Source organism: Colias philodice, chromosome 31 (genome assembly GCF_061535455.1).
Source record: "Colias philodice isolate Cphi_HAF_F1 chromosome 31, ilColPhil1 Martin Lab GWU primary, whole genome shotgun sequence".
NCBI classification, from domain to species: domain Eukaryota; kingdom Metazoa; phylum Arthropoda; class Insecta; order Lepidoptera; family Pieridae; genus Colias; species Colias philodice.
The window spans coordinates 5,121,542-5,138,785 of record NC_143116.1 but is presented as its reverse complement, the minus strand read 5'-3'; the positions used below and the strand labels follow the sequence as shown (position 1 = coordinate 5,138,785).

The following is a 17,244-nucleotide window of genomic DNA, read 5'->3' as shown; positions in this document are numbered from 1 at the left end:
AAAAATATTAATTGAAATACAAATCATAAATATAATTTCGTTTTGTTTTTCTCTTAACATTAATCTTAACATTATTGCGTTATATCAACAAAAGAAGTTATAATTACTGAACGCAGTATTACTTTTCTTAATGTTGGTACCATACATAAAAATAGTATAGTTAAACAACAGACATTTCATTTCCAACAAAAAGTTTTTATTCAAATTGTAATATGTATGTACTATTTCTTAATCAAATAAAATAATCTTATAACTGATCGTACATAAATGAGTATTTTTTTTTTAATATAGGTCAGCATAGCAAAGGTTAAAATAGAGAGAGTAATCGATAATTTAATTAAGCGACCTCGGTGTACCTTTTGAATGACACCATTTTGTTTCCAGCCTCTACCTGTTGTGTGCTCTGTATCTTATGAAAACAATAACAGTATTATTTAATATTTAGTTGTAAATTTAATAAAAAATGAGTGAATTAATAGCGTGCCGTGTGTGTTTAGTGTTTGATAATGTGCAATTATTTAAATTAAGTAAATATGAATTGGTGGCAGCATATGAATTTCTAACTGGAAGTCAGGTAAGTTAACCATATGTATTTTAATGAAAAAATATATAAATAAAAGTATTTATCTGCTTATAAACGAGCTTTACACAAAAACAACATATTAAATATTTTATTTTACAAGTACTTTCATATTGCGTTAATTACATATTATTTAAAATTTAAAAATTTTACGATTGAACGATCTAATTACGGGTTAGGTAGTTTATTTATTAAGGAAGGCTCTATATTATTTGTTATGTATCAACAGACAGTCGCTAAGATCAGCTAAGACCATTATTATTAAATGTTTCGCTATTTTACCTTTCTCACCGTGGTTGCTTGGTAGAGATCACTGCTTAGTGATAAGGCCGCTAATTTTGCTACCTTTCTTTTACCATATTTTTATTGTTTCTTTTAATTTAATGATTTTACTCCAATAAAGTGTATAAAATAAAATAGGAGCCGAGCAAAGCAGGTAAAACCGCGAGGCACATCTAGTCTATAATATAAAAATGAATCGCAAAATTCAAATTCAAATTTATTTATTTGTTGGTTAATGTGTTGGTTAGCGCATAACTCGAGAACGGCTGAACCGATTTCGTTGTTTCTTTTTTTATAATATTCCTTGACGTACGAGGATGGTTATTATGGCGAGAAAACGTAAACAGGTACCGGAGCTGCCCACTAGTTTATGAATAAAATTCTATCTTTTTTACAGATGTCCATAAACGATGGCCTACCACAATACCTATGTACTTACTGCAGGGCTCAACTCATCAAATGTATGCTGTTTAAAAACAAATGCTGTAACACACAAGATACTTTGAGATATATGTGCGAAGAACAGGGTGGGGTGAGTTGATTTAATTTTATAGATCACTCTACATATTATATAAATAAATATTTCAGGGCATTTTCACACATAGCACAATCTGATTGCATACTAAGCTTTTGTTTGTGTTATGGCAACCAGATGGCTGATAAACATACATATATAATTTTAAATAAATAACTATATAGATAATAAACACCCAGACACAGAGCAAACATCAATGTTCATCACATAAATATTTGCCCTATGTGGGAATCAAACCCACGACCTCAAGAAAGGCGCCTGCCTTTTGTGCATGTTAAAAATGTCCTGAAATATTATTAATTCCAATAATTTAACATTCCAGATAACGATAACAGATCTACTCAACCTCGCTAAACCGTTAAATCTCAACCAATTAACGATAACAACAAACACAACAACAATAGACATAGAATATAACGAAACAGAGATAAAGGAAGAAGTAGAGATTAAAGAAGAGATTGAAGAACCAAAAAAGAGAAGACATAAGAAGAAAGAGTATGTAGAAATCAAATATGAAGACAACGATTTAGATTTACTTTCATATAGCGATAATGAAATTGATAACACGCAGAAGGAATTCGAAGATTTCAATGTTGAAGTTATTATTTTAACAAAGGAAGAACAAATACAAGAAATAGAAGCTAGGAAGAATTCGTTTAATTATTTGAACTCGTATTTTAAATGTGATAAATGTTATAAAGGGTTTATCACACATAAGACGTATAAGAATCATATGATGCGGCATGACCCGGTATGTATAGCGTGTGCTGCTTTATTTGTATTTGTTATTTGGAAAAAAATTAACATTTAAATTGCCTTTATTCAGAACTAGGTTTCCGCCCGCGGCTTCGCCCGCGCAGTCAAAGAAAAACCCGCATAGTTCCCGTTCCCATGGGATTTCCGGGATTGCGTCATTTTCCCGGGATAAAAAGTAGCCTATGTCCTTTCTCGGGTATCAAAATATCTCCATACCAAATTTCATGAAAATTGGTTCAGTAGTTTAGGCGTGATTGAGTAACAGACAGACAGACAGAGTTACTTTCGCATTTATAATATTAGTATGGATTTTAAGTGGATTTTAACGATACATGAATGCCAAAGATGAGTTGTTTAAAAGTCTTTAAATATAAATATTATTTTTAACACACTGTTCAACTGACAGGGGATTTCCAATTTGACTAAGGGCCGATTTTTCAATGCTTGGATAAAATAAAACTTATCCGCCCAATAAAGTATTACACGATAATATTAAAATGTCACCTAAACTGTCAAATACGGGCAATTAGAATACGTTTTTAAAATGGTGGATTTATACATTATGCGACAAATAAGTTTTAACCAAGGATTGAAAAATCAGCCCTATATCTTTTTTAGAGTCTTAGAGCTGGCGCGCACGAGCAACTTTGTCTCCGCAACTATTTTGTCTCTCCCATCAATTGTATGGGGAGTTGCGTCGCTACGTGCGCGCACTTTCATACTAGCCCATCGGTGGAGAGACAAAATAGTTGCGGAGACAAAATAGTTGCGGAGACAAAGTTGCTCGTGCGCGCTTGCTCTTACCTGAGAACTTTAGACTAGGTTTACCAATTTTGAATATTATTTTTGATTGATATGAATTTCCTAAGTTTCTGATGGTTAGTCTCATTAGAATTTTCAAGATATATTTACAAGCATAAAATGTATATTTTTTGTGTCACTGTTTCGTCATATAAATGTTTTTGAAGTGAAACTTCTTTAGACGCATTGAGAGTAATATTTCAAGATCATGGCATTACCGTAACGCCGTAGAGTAAAGCGACGATTTTGGTATCTTTGAATTTTGCCAAAGATGTTTCACTTCTGACACGTGTGCTCGGGACACACTCTTGTTAGACTATACACTATTTAGTAACATAATTAAACTTATTTCCAGAGTAGAGGCAACTACGTATGCGACGTTTGTCTGTCCGTCTGGTCGGAGGAAAAAGCGCTCAGGGCTCATATGATAACTTCGCACCAGAGGAAGTATGTTTGTAAGCTGTGTGACCACGTGTCTAGGTCAACGTGAGTTAATTTAAATTTAAGAATAATACTTATTTAATACTTAGTTTCCGCACGCGGCTTCGCCCGCGCAGTCAAAGAAAAACCCGCATAGTTCCCGTTCCCGTGGGATTTCCGGGATTGCGTCATTTTCCCGGGATTAAAAGTAGGCTATGTCCTTTCTCGGGTATCAAAATACCTTCATACCAAATTTCATGAAAATTGGTTCAGTAGTTTAGGCGTGATTGAGTAACAGACAGACAGACAGAGTTACTTTCGCATTTATATTATTAAGTATGGATTATTCTGTGGGTAAAATGAATAGCCAAATGTATTTAACTCGAGAACGGCTGGACCGATTTTGAAGTGAAACCTCTTTAAGCGCGTTGAGAGTAAAATTTCAAGGTCGCGTCATGGCAATGCCGTCACGTTATGGAGTAAAGCGACGATTTTGGTAACTTTGAATCTTGCAAATGAAGTTTAACATCTGACACATGTGTTCGGCAGACACACGCTCTTTTTTTTTAAAGACAAAATAAATTAATTGGAAGAATTAAGTAAAACATATAGTTTACTAGCTTTCCACCCGCAGCTTCGCCCGCGCAGTCAAAGAAATCCCGCATAGTTCCCGTTTCCGTGGGATTTCCGGGATAAAACCTATCCTATTTCCCGGGGTAAAAAGTAGCCTATGTCCTTTCTCAGGTATCAAAATATCTCTATACCAAATTTCATGCAAATTGGTTCAGTAGTTAAGGCGTGATTGAGTAACAGACAGACAGACAGAGTTACTTTCGCATTTATATTATTAGTATGGATATACCTATTGAAACTATATTTTTTTTTCAGTAATCGCGCGAAGGAACACAATAAATGGCATAACGGATACACATTTGACTGTAAAATATGTGGAGCATCTTTCTCGTAAGTAATTATCTAAATTATTTATCAAGAGGAAAGATTATAATAATTTTTTTATTTTATTAGTTGGTTATTTGAAAGTTGTAAATATCATTAAATACAAAATCTAATCAACGAAAAACAAACAGAACAAATGCAACTTCGTATTTATAAAATAAACTAATTAGTTCAAAACTAAGTGCCGGTTTCCTACCTTACATTCAAATTCAATTCAACAATTGAAATCAAATACTTTTGACAATTCAATAATTGAAATTCAAATCAAATCAACAATCAAATTCAAATCAAATTTCATCAAATCAACAATTCAAATTCAAATTTCAGCAAATCGACAAGCCAATTAACACACATAAGACTACAGCATCCGACGAACAATTCGTGCGATATCTGTGGAGAATCTTTCCTCGGTGAATATGGCTTGAGAATGCATAAGAAAAGGGCACATTTGAATGTTGATGAGGTAAATTATTCCTTACTAGCTTTCCGCCCGCGGTTTCGCCCACGTTTTCAAAGAAAAACCCGCATAGATTCCGTTCCCGTGGGATTTCCGGGTTAAAATCCTATCCTATGTGTTAATCCAAGTTACCCTCTATATGTGTGCTAAATTTCATTGTAATCGGTTCAATAGTTTTTGCGTGAAAGAGTAACAAACATACACACACACATCCATCCTCACAAACTTTCGCATTTATAATACTAGTAGGAAAAAGGATAGGAATTTCAAACGTTTATTTATTAAATTCGACTTTCATCGTCATTTTTGCACACTGGAAACAATACTAATGACTGACTGGTTGGCTTGGTTAGTAGTGGCCCTGCCTTCCAAGCCAGAGGTCGTGGGTTCGATTCCCACCCGGGGCAAATATTTGCGTGATGAACATAGATGTTTGCTCTGTGTCTGGGTGTTAATTATCTATATAAGTATTTATTTAAAATTATTTATGTATGTTTATCAGCCATCTGGTTTCCATAACACAAGCGAAAGTTTAGTATGGGATCAGATCGTACTGTGTGTTAAAATTGTCCTGAAATATTTATTTATTTATTATTTAATACTGCTTTAAGATTGCTTGCTTGCTTTATGATAACGTCCCATACTACTATATTTTGACATTCACAAACATTTTAATATATATATTTTTTTTCAGACAATCGAAGATTACGCGAATACATGTGAAACATGCGGTGTTAAATTTAAAAGTGATGACGCTTTGAAACGTCACTTGACATACAGTGGTGACGGCAAGTGTGTGCCGGTGTTGAGGTGAGTTTTAAATCTATACTAATATTATAAAGCTGAAGAGTTTGTTTGTTTGAACGCGCTAATCTCAGGAACTACTGGTCCGATTTGAAAAATTCTTTCGGTGTTAGATAGCCCATTTATCGAGGAAGGCTATAGGCTATATATAAATCTCGTGTCACAATGTTTGTCCTCAATGGACTCCTAAACAACTTAACCGATTATAATAAAATTCGCACACCATGTGCAGTTCGATCCAACTTGAGAGATAGGATAGTTTAAACATGTAGGTACCACGGGCGAAGCCGGGGCGGACCACTAGTATAATATGTATCATCACGCTAAGACCAACAGGAGCGGAGCACTGCGGGTAAAACCGCGGAGCGCAGCTAATCTTATATATAAAAATGAATCGCAAAATGTGTTGGTAAGCGCATAACTCGAGAACGGCTGAACCGATTTCGATAATTCTTTTTTTATTATATTCCTTGAAGTACGAGGATGGTTTTTATGTAGAGAAAACGTAAACATGTACCACGGGCGAAGCCGGGGCGGACCGCTAGTAATAAATAAATCGCATTTAGAATCCGTTAAAGTCTTGAATTTTTAAAAGACATATTGGTATAATTTTAGACCTTGTCCCGAATGTGGAGAGGCATTCGAATCGGAAGAAACGTTGGAAAAACATGCGAAAGAACATCCGCTAGATGGCGCTGTCACTTGCTTTGAGGTGAGTTTTTATACATAGTATTACGTTAATAGGAAACGCTTTAGTTTTTTTATTGTTTTATGTATTTTATATATGTAAACTTAATTTGAATTTAGAATTATTATTTAAAAAGCTCGTACGTTGACTTAAGTACGTACGTACAGTAAGATTCATGAATGACCACGGCGCAGAAGGCATATTTTAGGTTCCTATGGAGGTGCGAGGTGAGGCGGGGGCGGATTTAATTTTAAATAAATAAAAAATAAATTATTTAACCAACATTAAAATATTATTTTGTCTTATGTCTTTTCTTCGTGAGTCAACGTGCGCAGACAGCCGCCATTTGTGGTCATCTTTCGTGAATTGTACTGTACCTTGTCTTGTAATCTTAATTGGCTCATAATTCTGTATAAATAACTAAATATTTTGTATAAATAACTAAATAAATGTTATTTACTGTAATGCTGCATGATTACGAATAAATAAATAAATTGTTATATATTTTGTCCACAAACAGTGTAACAGGTCATTCGCGAACGCACGCTCGCACGCTACACACGTGCAGCGAGTGCATTTGGGTATCAAAATGAAACAGCCCTCGAAACCGGGGAAACGACGGCCAGAGACGGTTGTTTGTGAAATTTGCGGGAAGGAGTGTATTGTAAGTAAAATAACAAAAAAATGGGTCTAAATATAAAAAAAATTTTGGGGGTGAAAAAACGGTGATTTTGTGTAGAAATGTGGAAATTAATGATACATATTGGCTAAAAATCATGAAAAATGTGATCTTAGTATGTTTGTAGAATACAAAGTATAAAAAAGCTATATTTTTTTTTCGTTTTTTTTTTCAGACAAAAGCCACCCTTATTTGCCATCAAAGAATACACTCTGGTGAAAAGCCATTCCAATGCAGCGAATGTCCGAAAAAGTTTAGCGTTTACCAACGTTTACAGGTAAGGAAAGAAAGATTATTTAACACTACAGTTCGATAAAATAATTAACAAGCAATATTTGTTGGTGAGAAAATATTAATAAACATGTATATAAACTACTGAAGCGATTATAATGAAATTTTAATTGAAGACCCAGGATGGGTTTTTCTATCAAAACGTGGTCAGAAATCTGGTGAATATTGAAGTGAAATTTCTGTAAGCGCGTTGTAAGTAAAATTCAGGGTCGCGTCATGGCAATACTTCATTAATTTTGATAAAGAAGTTTCACTTCTGACACGCACGCTCTTTATTAACAGATACACTTACGCACGCACACGGGCGAGTGTCCATACAAGTGCGAGCGGTGCCCGAAGGCGTTTAAACACAAGGCGGCTCTCAACAGGCACAGCCGGGTGAGTTGGCTTGTATTAATACATACATACATACAATTATATTACTCATTACTTTATATTATTTCGTACTTGTTACTTCGTACTTGTTATTTTATTTGCGGGTAGAAATAAATTTTCAAACTACCCACTTATAAAAATATCAAATTTGGAAAAAAAATTAACATTTTTCGTTTATTCAAATAAAAAAATGTAAGTATGACCTTATGATTTTAAGTGAAATAATTTCTATGTTTGTTCATTTCTAGGTACACACGGGCATCAAACCGTACGGCTGTGCACATTGTGGTAAAACTTTTTCGCAATCCAACTCCATGAAACTACACGTGAACACAGTGCACTTACGACTGCCAGCGCCATATAGGAATAAGAAAAATAAATAATTATTGTTTATGTGTGTTTTATTTTTCATTAGCTCAAAACTGGTTATCCAATATAACAAATAATCCTGTTAATATAATAAATGCGAAAAATATGTCTGTTTATTTTTTACGCATAAACCTCTGAACCGATTTAGATGAAAATTGCCATAAAGATAGTTTGAAACCTGTGAAATGACATGGGTGATGGGATATGTTCGTCCCGTTAATCAGGAAAATAAACAGGAACGGGATTTTCCTTCGATTAATTATTATTTCCTTAAAAAGTAAATTTTCAAATATGACGCCAATTTAAAAATGCTGGTAAAAATCACAGAATAATAACTAGTAAATATCGACTATGAAAATTACGATTTTTCTTATTAATCACCTTCGTTAAATTAGTTGAAAAAATAAAAACCTGACTGAGTACGTTATTCACAAGGTCATCTGTCACTGTCATCACATCTGTCACATATAGCAATTAGGCGCCAAAAACTTTCTCTAACCACCCACAGTCGAAAGATGAATATGAATTAGAGCGGGGGCACACGATGCGTTGCGGCGGCGGTGCGGCGCCGGAGCGGTGTCGCTGCGTCGTCTTACATAGAAATATCTGTGGCATGTCACACGATGCGCTCCGGCGCCGCACCGGACTTGTAACCACCAAGACGAGGCGGGGAGGGGTGAATGCGGTGCGACGTCGGAGCGGCACCGCTCAGTTGTTTTCGTCACAAGGAAGGACACGATGTGCAACGCTGCTACGACGCCGCTGCGACACAACAACGTTACGGCGCCGCACCGCTCGTGTGCCCACTGACACGGTGAAATCTTTGCGGTGCGGCGCCGCAACGCATCGTGTGCCCGCGCCCTTACGTCATCACTATACATATAATTAAATCGTAGGAATAAAAGAGATTTGTCTTTAATACATAGTGGTTTTTGAGGAAGGTTTTAGTATATAACTAATATTATAAAGAGGAAAGGTTTGTAATTATGTATGTATGTATGGTTTTCACGCATAAACTACTGAACCGATTACAATGAAATTTAGCACACTTAAAATAAACTTTCACTAGGTACTGATTTCATTTGAAAAATTCTTTTACATTACTGATTCAACTTGAAAAATTACAACTAAATTATTCCTGAACACAGCTTAATTGTTTTATCCCAGTTAAACTACACTTTTATAAATCTATAGTTTATGTAACTAAAATGTAACCTTCGATTTAAAATCAAAATATTACTACGCGAAGAGACAAGGGCACCAAAATGTTGCAACTGAGGCCGTGGCCATGTTCTGAGGCAAACTGGTATGTGTAGTGATGTGTGGTGTCGATAGTTTATCGATATAGTTGACGATAATGATGTATATGAAATGAGACATGTATCTGGAAAAGTACAATTGATAGAACTGTATCGAGAGATTCTGAAATCGAATTGTCGACGTTTTTAATTTATATTGATTAAAATTTAAAAGTATACATATACACTACTTACTTACATGAAATTAAAAATAATCATTTATGCATTAATAAAATCAACTTTTGTTGTGAACCTATCTATCTATTCAATTGAAATAGATTAATAAATCTGTTTTAATTTTTACTTTCGAAAGTATTGGTGAATTTCATAGTAATAAGAATAAATTAACCAATGCAGAGTGTATAGTTAAAGGATGGTAGACGGAAGAAGATTTTATAGAGTGATATGTCTACGATCAAATCGTGTAAGTAGGTACTTATAATAAAAAATGTTGTGTGGTTTTATGAAAACACGGTAAAAGTGAAACTGTTCGAACGGTTCCGAACACTGCTTTGTGTAGCGCATGTCGCGTGACAGTCAGCTGCCGAGTAGGTATACCTACTCGGCAGCCGCGATACACGCGACATGCGCTACACAGACCAAACAGTTTGAGACGATGTAATAAAAGTTTCACTTTAATATTAAAATCTAACACATGCCTGTGAGTTGTACAGAAAACATCGTTATCGATATCTCTTAACGCCCATCACTAAACTACACGCATATGTCGATAAACTATCACATATTGCAGTTTAATCAATGCTTTTAAATCGAGTGCTAGTATAATTGTGTTGTATTAATAAAAAGGTGAGTTTTTTTTATATTATAAACGCGAAAGTGTGTGAGAATGTGTGTAAACCATTCACGCAAAAATGGCTGAACAGATTTCGATAAAATTTCATACGAAGATAGATTAAAGTCTGGTTTAGTGTATAGCTTACAGACTGTATATCTTGGTAACACTTGAACGAAGCCGCGGGTTGAGGCTTCTCATAAATTTGAGTAGTACCTAAAGATGTAAAAGTGCCTTTCAAAAGAGAAAAGTTCATCAAAATTGGTTGACCTAGTAAAAACCACATATTTAAAATATATTGTCTGATTGGAATCTTGATTGGGAGTCGTAAATACATATACTTATACTAGCTTTCCGCCGTCGGCTTTGTCTAAAACCTAATAAATTAGGTATATACTACAACAATGACATCAACCTTCTTCTTGAATCACTCTATCTATTAAAAAAACCGCATCAAAATCCGTTGCATAGTTTTAAAGATTTAAACATACATAGGGACAGGGAAAGCGACTTTGTTTTATACTATGTAGTGATACCACAGTATTACCTATGGTATTACAATAAATTTATCGAATAACTAATGTGGTGATACTCCTTTATATGTGTTATTCTGGGTACATAAGCTTCATAACCGGTAAGTATATAATCAAAATCCGTTCTTGATTTCGCGTGAACCAAAACTTTCACGACTATAATATTACTAGGCTAAATAATATTACGTATGTATAAATTTTGCATGTGAATATAATCTGAATAGTTAGTTCAAAGAAATAATTATTAGTTACTAGATTTCCGCCCGCGGCTTCGCCCGCGTTTTTAAAGAAACCCCCGCATAGTTCACGTTCCCGTGGGATTTCCGGGATAAAACCTATCCTATGTGATAATTCAAGTTACCCTCTATATATGTATGCTTAATTTCACTGTAATCGGTTCAGTAGTATTTGCGTGAAAGAGTAACAAACACACACATACACTTCCTAACAATCTGTCGTATTTATAATATTAAGTAGGCTGTATTTGCTTGTGATTTGTGAATATTGAATAGTTCAAAGAAATAATTATTAGTTATTTCAACAAGCGACTTCTTTTTGATGATATTTTGTAAGCTAAATGATTTATAGTATAGAGAGAACCTTGACCCACTTTAAACGGACATGATTTCAAGCTTTGTACACTAAACACTTATCAAGACAATAATTTCATGTGTTTATCTTATTATGTAATTGAGTTACTATGTACTACATACTAGAGAGAACATCGCTACTAAACTGTTTGTAAATTGTAACACGAGTTAGAGTCAATCGTCTCAAACTAATTTTTTTTTGTTACATTGATTGGTTTTAATTGATAAGTTTATTCATATTTTTTTAATAAGATAAACAATATTTATTTGTTGATTGGTTCTAATTTATAAGTAATAAGAGGCAGAATATCTACAAAGTGTATGATTTATTTTTCAGATCCTCTATACGTAGTAATAATACCTCAATATATTATAGTGCGTGTTTTGTTTAAACAATAATTATTTATTTTTATTTCAGAATGGATTCTTTTGATGGTGAACTCAGAGCAGGGGTGCGACTTATTGTTGTAAGTATCTATACTAATATTATAAAGCTGAAGAGTTTGTTTGTTTGAACGCACTAATCTCAGGAACTGGTCCGATTTGAAAAATTATATTTCGGTGTTAGATAGCCCATTTATCGACGATGGTTTAACAGGAGCGGACTGCGGAGCAATGCGGGTGAAACCGCGCAGCACAGCTAGTAGTATAAATGAAATAAAATCAATAAATAAACTAATTATATTCACTTTTTAAAGAACTAACTAAGTAACTATTTTCATGAAATAAACACGTAACTATATAAAAATATTATTTTTTTCAGTTAAACCTTCCAGAAGATGAGGGTGAAGGCCTAGGCTTTCGTTTGACAAGAACACTATGGGATCCTTATCCTTGGGTAAGAAAAAAAAAAACAATAAAATAAACTATAGAAAATGTATAATTTGGCGCCAAAATCGTTTCCGTTGTATTTTTCTAGGGAGTAGGTATATAATATTATGTAAATATTTTAGACAGAACACGATAAATTCTTTTTGTTTCCCTTAGACTAAAAATTATTTCATGTAAAATAACTATACCATTGGCTGCTGTACACTGCTGTACATTTCAATGCATTCTTTCTCTTGACCTATTGCATATGAGCAAAATGGCAGGAAATATTGAAATAATGATTTAAAAATGGGAGTCAAGGATATTTCTTCCAAATCTCTTCGTCATCGAAGTATGCGAAGTATATTATTATGTATAGGATAGGGTAATAAACATTAAAAACTTTCGCATTCAAAATAATATTATAAATTTACTTTTTAGGTCCATGACGTCACATCCGGTTCTCGAGCCGATTCCGCCGGTTTGACAACCGGAGATTGTCTCTTGCAAGCGGATGGGAAGGATTTGTTGGGGTTGCCAGTAAGTATTTGGATTTTCCCTACATTTGAAGTAATATTAAGATGTCGTGGATATTAATTCAATGAAAATAAGATGATTGCCCGGGATAATGAAATCATAAGAAAGTGTATACATTTTTTATACTTTTTTTAAATCTGTAGTATCGTGCGGTAACTATTTATTTACATTGAATATTGATATTTTACAATAAATATAAGTTTTATTAATACGTCTCTACACATATTTTTATTAAATATTGAAATTTCTACACAAATTTCAGGTTGGACAAGTAGCAGGCTTAATTAGAGGCAATGGAGCGAGTCACGGTGTATCTCTACTGGTTTGGAACTGTGGAGTTGATCCTAAAGACGATCCTGAGGTACCTAAATATATTGATAAATACAGTTCTACCTGCTATTTTATACTTTTATGATTGTTTGAAATAAAATTAATAATTTAGAACAGTAGAGAACAAATTTAAATCGTTCATTATATACTATTATACATAACTATGCTAAGTTATGTATAATCCATACTACATATAATATTATAAATGCGAAAGTAACTCTGTCTGTCTGTCTGTTACTCAATCACGCCTTAACTACTGAACTAATTTGCATGAAATTTGGTATAGAGATATTTTGATACCCGAAAAAGGACATAGGCTACTTTTTATAGGTTTTATCCCGGAAATCCGACGGGAAAGGGAACTATGCGGGTTTTTCTTTGACTGCGCGGGCTAAGCTATGGGTGGAAAGCTAGTAATATAGTGAGGTACGACACAGTTTTTTGCCTGCTCTTCTCTGTGGAAACTGATTTTCGAACCGATTATGAATAATAAATATTATACTATGTATCAAAAATAGCCTGAGTTACTTTTAGCTATCTGTTAGTGAAAGTCCCGTCAAAATCTGTCCAGCCGTTCCAGAGATTAAGCCGTAACAAACAACCGGTCACGCAGACAAAAATTGTAAAAAAAATATTTTGGTGTATGTACCGTATTCATAATTCAGGTAGTAAAAAACGGTTATTTTAATATAACAAACAGACACTCCAATTTTATTTATGTGTTAGATATATAGATATTATATCTATCTATAAATAAATCGTTCCACAGTTACTATGGAGTGCGGGCGGTGGTTCCCGCGGCGAGAAGTCCCGCCGTGCGCTCGCTGGTGTCGTTAAAGCGTTATCCTGTTGTGTGTGTGCGGCTACAGCGGTTAATGCGCTTAATTGTGCCAGATCGCATTTGTATTGTGAAGGTAGGTGATACTGAAAGAAAAAAAAGAGTGTGTGTGCCGAGCACACGTGTCACAAGTTTCATTAAAAAAGGAAATCAAAAACCCGCTTTAATGAGATGAACTTATTGCGTTATTGTGTTGACACCGATCCTTGATATAGTACGACATAAAAGAGATGAAATTAATTATTTTGGAACTAATTCGTTTTTCATTACCTGGCAACCCTGAATTGGCAATGTAGCTGTCAAGTTGAATAAAAATTTGTTGTTTTTTTCGTGAAGTGGAGAATTATTGAGATAAAATTGTTATTTAGAACAAGAAATTTAAATAAAAAAGGAGACATCACGAAAAAGATTAAACGTAGCGGTGTCCGTGATGTGGTGTATAAAGTTTTTATTCGGTGTTTGTCCGAATTTCAAGCTGGAAATTTATTGACTGATTTGGAAAACGTTTACAAACGTACAGCAGAATATACCGGTGAGATTCCATTTATTTTTGCTCAGTACTACGTAAAATAGAATATTCCATTAGTGACGAGTGTTTAATGTATGTATGTATGGCGATTATTACGTTTTCGCAATTTAATTTGAGGTTATTTGTATGTAAACAAAAACTAGTTTTTATAGTGCGACCAGCACAATTTGAGTCAAGAAGTTATATCCAATCCAACCAGCCTCAAATAAAGTACCTAGTTTAGATTTTACTACATAGTTTAGTGATAACTGTTTTCATAAAGCTATCTATCTATTAATCAATCAAACCATAAGAAAAAAATCATATTTACTGTATCATATTTACAGATACTGAAGATGCCCCGTACCCTCTTGCCAGTACTTCGAAACAGAGTGATGATCAGTCCTTTGAAGGAGTAGAATATTTAGATTTTGATGAATTATATTAATGTACAAAATTTATCTACAAAAAAAATTAAAATATGTGGTTTTCAAATCGCCTTGTTTTTTTCTACCCGACGGACCCAGAAAGAGGGTAATGTGTTTGAGCTGCATGTATGCATGTTTGTTTGTATGTTTGATTCTATGTGCGCCTCTGCAGTCTAAACACTTGACCGATTTTTATAAAATAACTAATTCCAAATACATTTAAGTAAAATTTGACCTAGGTAGGTCAATTAAAATACTAATGTATTTTTGTCTTAAATTACACTATTGCTACAATGAAACAATTATAACGGTTTAAATCGCGGTATTTATTTTAGATTATATTATATAGATTTTTGGATTTTTATTCTATAGTATCAAGATCGCTTGCGTCGCAGTATCAGTGTTGCTATATGAGCGACGGTGGCGCCCTCATTTATTTTCATCTCTTTTGTGTCGCACTGTAAGTGTACAAAAATTTAAATAAATCTGTCCATTTTAAGCGGGTCGAAATTGGCTAAAAGCAGTCGATTACATACCAACGTAGTGGTGCAACTAATATAAGCATGATAATCTCAATTAATGCTTATTCTTTATTTCAGGTTGTTGGACACGTTTAGAGCGGTGTGCATTATGTCGGGAACCTTTGCCGCCAAAAGAGTCGCCATACGCTAAGAATCTAGTTGCGGAACAGGTAAAATTAAATAAATGCAAAGTTTAAAACATGGCAATAATAAATATATTTTTTTTATGTTTAAAAAGTTTTCAACGTGTCAAATCTCTGCATTGCATCTGATTGAAATACGAACTAATTTTTTTCACAGGTGTTTGAAGCAATAGCAACTGAATACGAAATAAAAGACCCAGCAAAGAAAACTCAAAAAACATTATCAGCTTATAACACTCCAAACAGATCACCTAACGTATCTCCATCACCTAGACGTAAAGGCCAATATCAACTATCCATGATGAACAGAAAATATAGATTCCAATCTAGCGAAAAATATTCGTCAGATCCAAATATACGACGTTCCTTACTCATAGACTGTCATAAAGCCAATACAAAACAAAATTCGGTAGAAAGTTCTAATACTGGCAACTGTAGCTGTCAATGTCAAAAAGACAGCGGCAGTGTTGAAAATGTCAGTTGTCAAAAAAGGCGGGAAATTAATTGCAACGATGCGAATTGTAAATGTGATGAAAATGTTCCAAAAATAGACACAGATGAAACAGATTGTTGCAATGGGAATGTTTCTTGTAATAATGTTTCAATTCAGCACAAATTAGTTGCTAGATTGCGGCAAGCGTGTTCTTTGGCGGATTTACAAAACTTCGCTATTCAGAGTTGCCATTTATCTAAATCTTTAAGTAATATTAATTCGAATGAACAAAGGTTGGTTGTTTTTCTATTCACTATTATAATAGTAAAAAAAAAATAATTACATATATTAATACAACTATTTATTAATTCTACAATATATTTTTGTTATAGTGACTGTAACGGACAACAGAGTACCTCAATGGATAATTTAAAGACAAATAATTCTTGTGGTAAGTATTTAAAATACAACAAAAACAAAGTAAATATGGGTGTAGATAGGTTACCAACACAATTACATTCGATATTCATACGGCACACTAACGCACACACGATTAGACTTCTAAGTGAGATGGCATGATTCAACTATCGTGAGTGAAAAAGATATAATAATATACAATTGAAGTAAATTGTGGCTACTTAGCCACCATTTCGACGTGCTACTCCCGGAGCGCTAATAACCTATCATTTATATAACTCTCTCTAGCGACTACACGCTAGAGAGAGTTAATAAATACTAGAGGTCCGCCCCGGCTTCGCCCGTGGTACATATTTCGCAATAAAAGGTAGCCTATGTCCTTTCTCGGGTATCAAAATATCTCCATACCAAATTTCATGCAAATTGGTTCAGTAGTTTAGGCGTGATTGAGTAGCAGACAGACAGAGTTACTTTCGCATTTATAATATTAGTATGGATGGTATCATAAAATAAGGTTCCTTTAAATTGAAATTGTATCAGTTGAAGACATTCAATATCTATTCCTCACTCATAAAATCCGTGTAAGAGGGCATACAAACTTAAAGGAAAAACAGCGTGTGTGCCGAGCACACGTGTCAGAAGTGAAACTTCTTTGGCAAGATTCAAAGACACCAAAATCGTCGTTTTACTCCATGACGTGACGGCATTGCCTTGAAATTTTACTCTCAACGCGCCCACAAAGTTCCATTTTAAAAATTAACGTAAAAATAATACATTTATTCTGTTTCAGATACGCCTGTGTATTTACTTTCGCCACCCCCAATTTACGTCTTAGCCTGTGATCACCAATGAATATGAATAAAATTGCAAACTAAGTTTACTTCTAACTAAACAATTGTTAAACCTGCGACCTGTAACTAATAAATATATTATGTATTTTTGGCGCTTGAGTTATATTATTTAAATTATTTTCCACGATATGCAATAAACAATTTAACGCTTAATTTTTTTATAAAAGCATAATATAATATGTTTACGATGTCTACAAAGTTACGAATTTTGCATTTGCTA

At 33.9% G+C, this 17,244-nt stretch overlaps 3 protein-coding genes across 3 annotated transcripts in view; all 3 read left to right on the top strand.

Annotated features, from left to right (window-relative positions):
* Zpr1 (zinc finger protein Zpr1) overlaps positions 1-17,244 on the top strand; it is a 152,079-nt gene that overhangs the window by 121,714 nt on the left and 13,121 nt on the right. The window lies entirely within an intron of this gene.
* LOC149475284 (uncharacterized) lies at positions 174-8,018 on the top strand. Its single transcript, XM_089713605.1, has 13 exons — positions 174-306; positions 385-574; positions 1,260-1,394; positions 1,720-2,148; positions 3,310-3,440; positions 4,263-4,337; positions 4,659-4,794; positions 5,483-5,598; positions 6,208-6,304; positions 6,801-6,944; positions 7,135-7,236; positions 7,533-7,628; positions 7,874-8,018. The coding sequence occupies exons 2-13, from the start codon at positions 464-466 to the stop codon at positions 8,006-8,008; spliced, it is 1,707 nt and encodes a 568-aa protein (XP_089569731.1). The 5' UTR covers positions 174-306; positions 385-463; the 3' UTR covers positions 8,009-8,018.
* LOC149475283 (uncharacterized) lies at positions 10,012-17,090 on the top strand. The gene is made up of 10 exons (XM_089713641.1): positions 10,012-10,099; positions 11,627-11,675; positions 11,972-12,046; positions 12,460-12,558; positions 12,818-12,916; positions 13,655-13,799; positions 15,259-15,350; positions 15,481-16,049; positions 16,149-16,207; positions 16,964-17,090. The coding sequence occupies exons 2-10, from the start codon at positions 11,628-11,630 to the stop codon at positions 17,023-17,025; spliced, it is 1,248 nt and encodes a 415-aa protein (XP_089569767.1). The 5' UTR covers positions 10,012-10,099; position 11,627; the 3' UTR covers positions 17,026-17,090.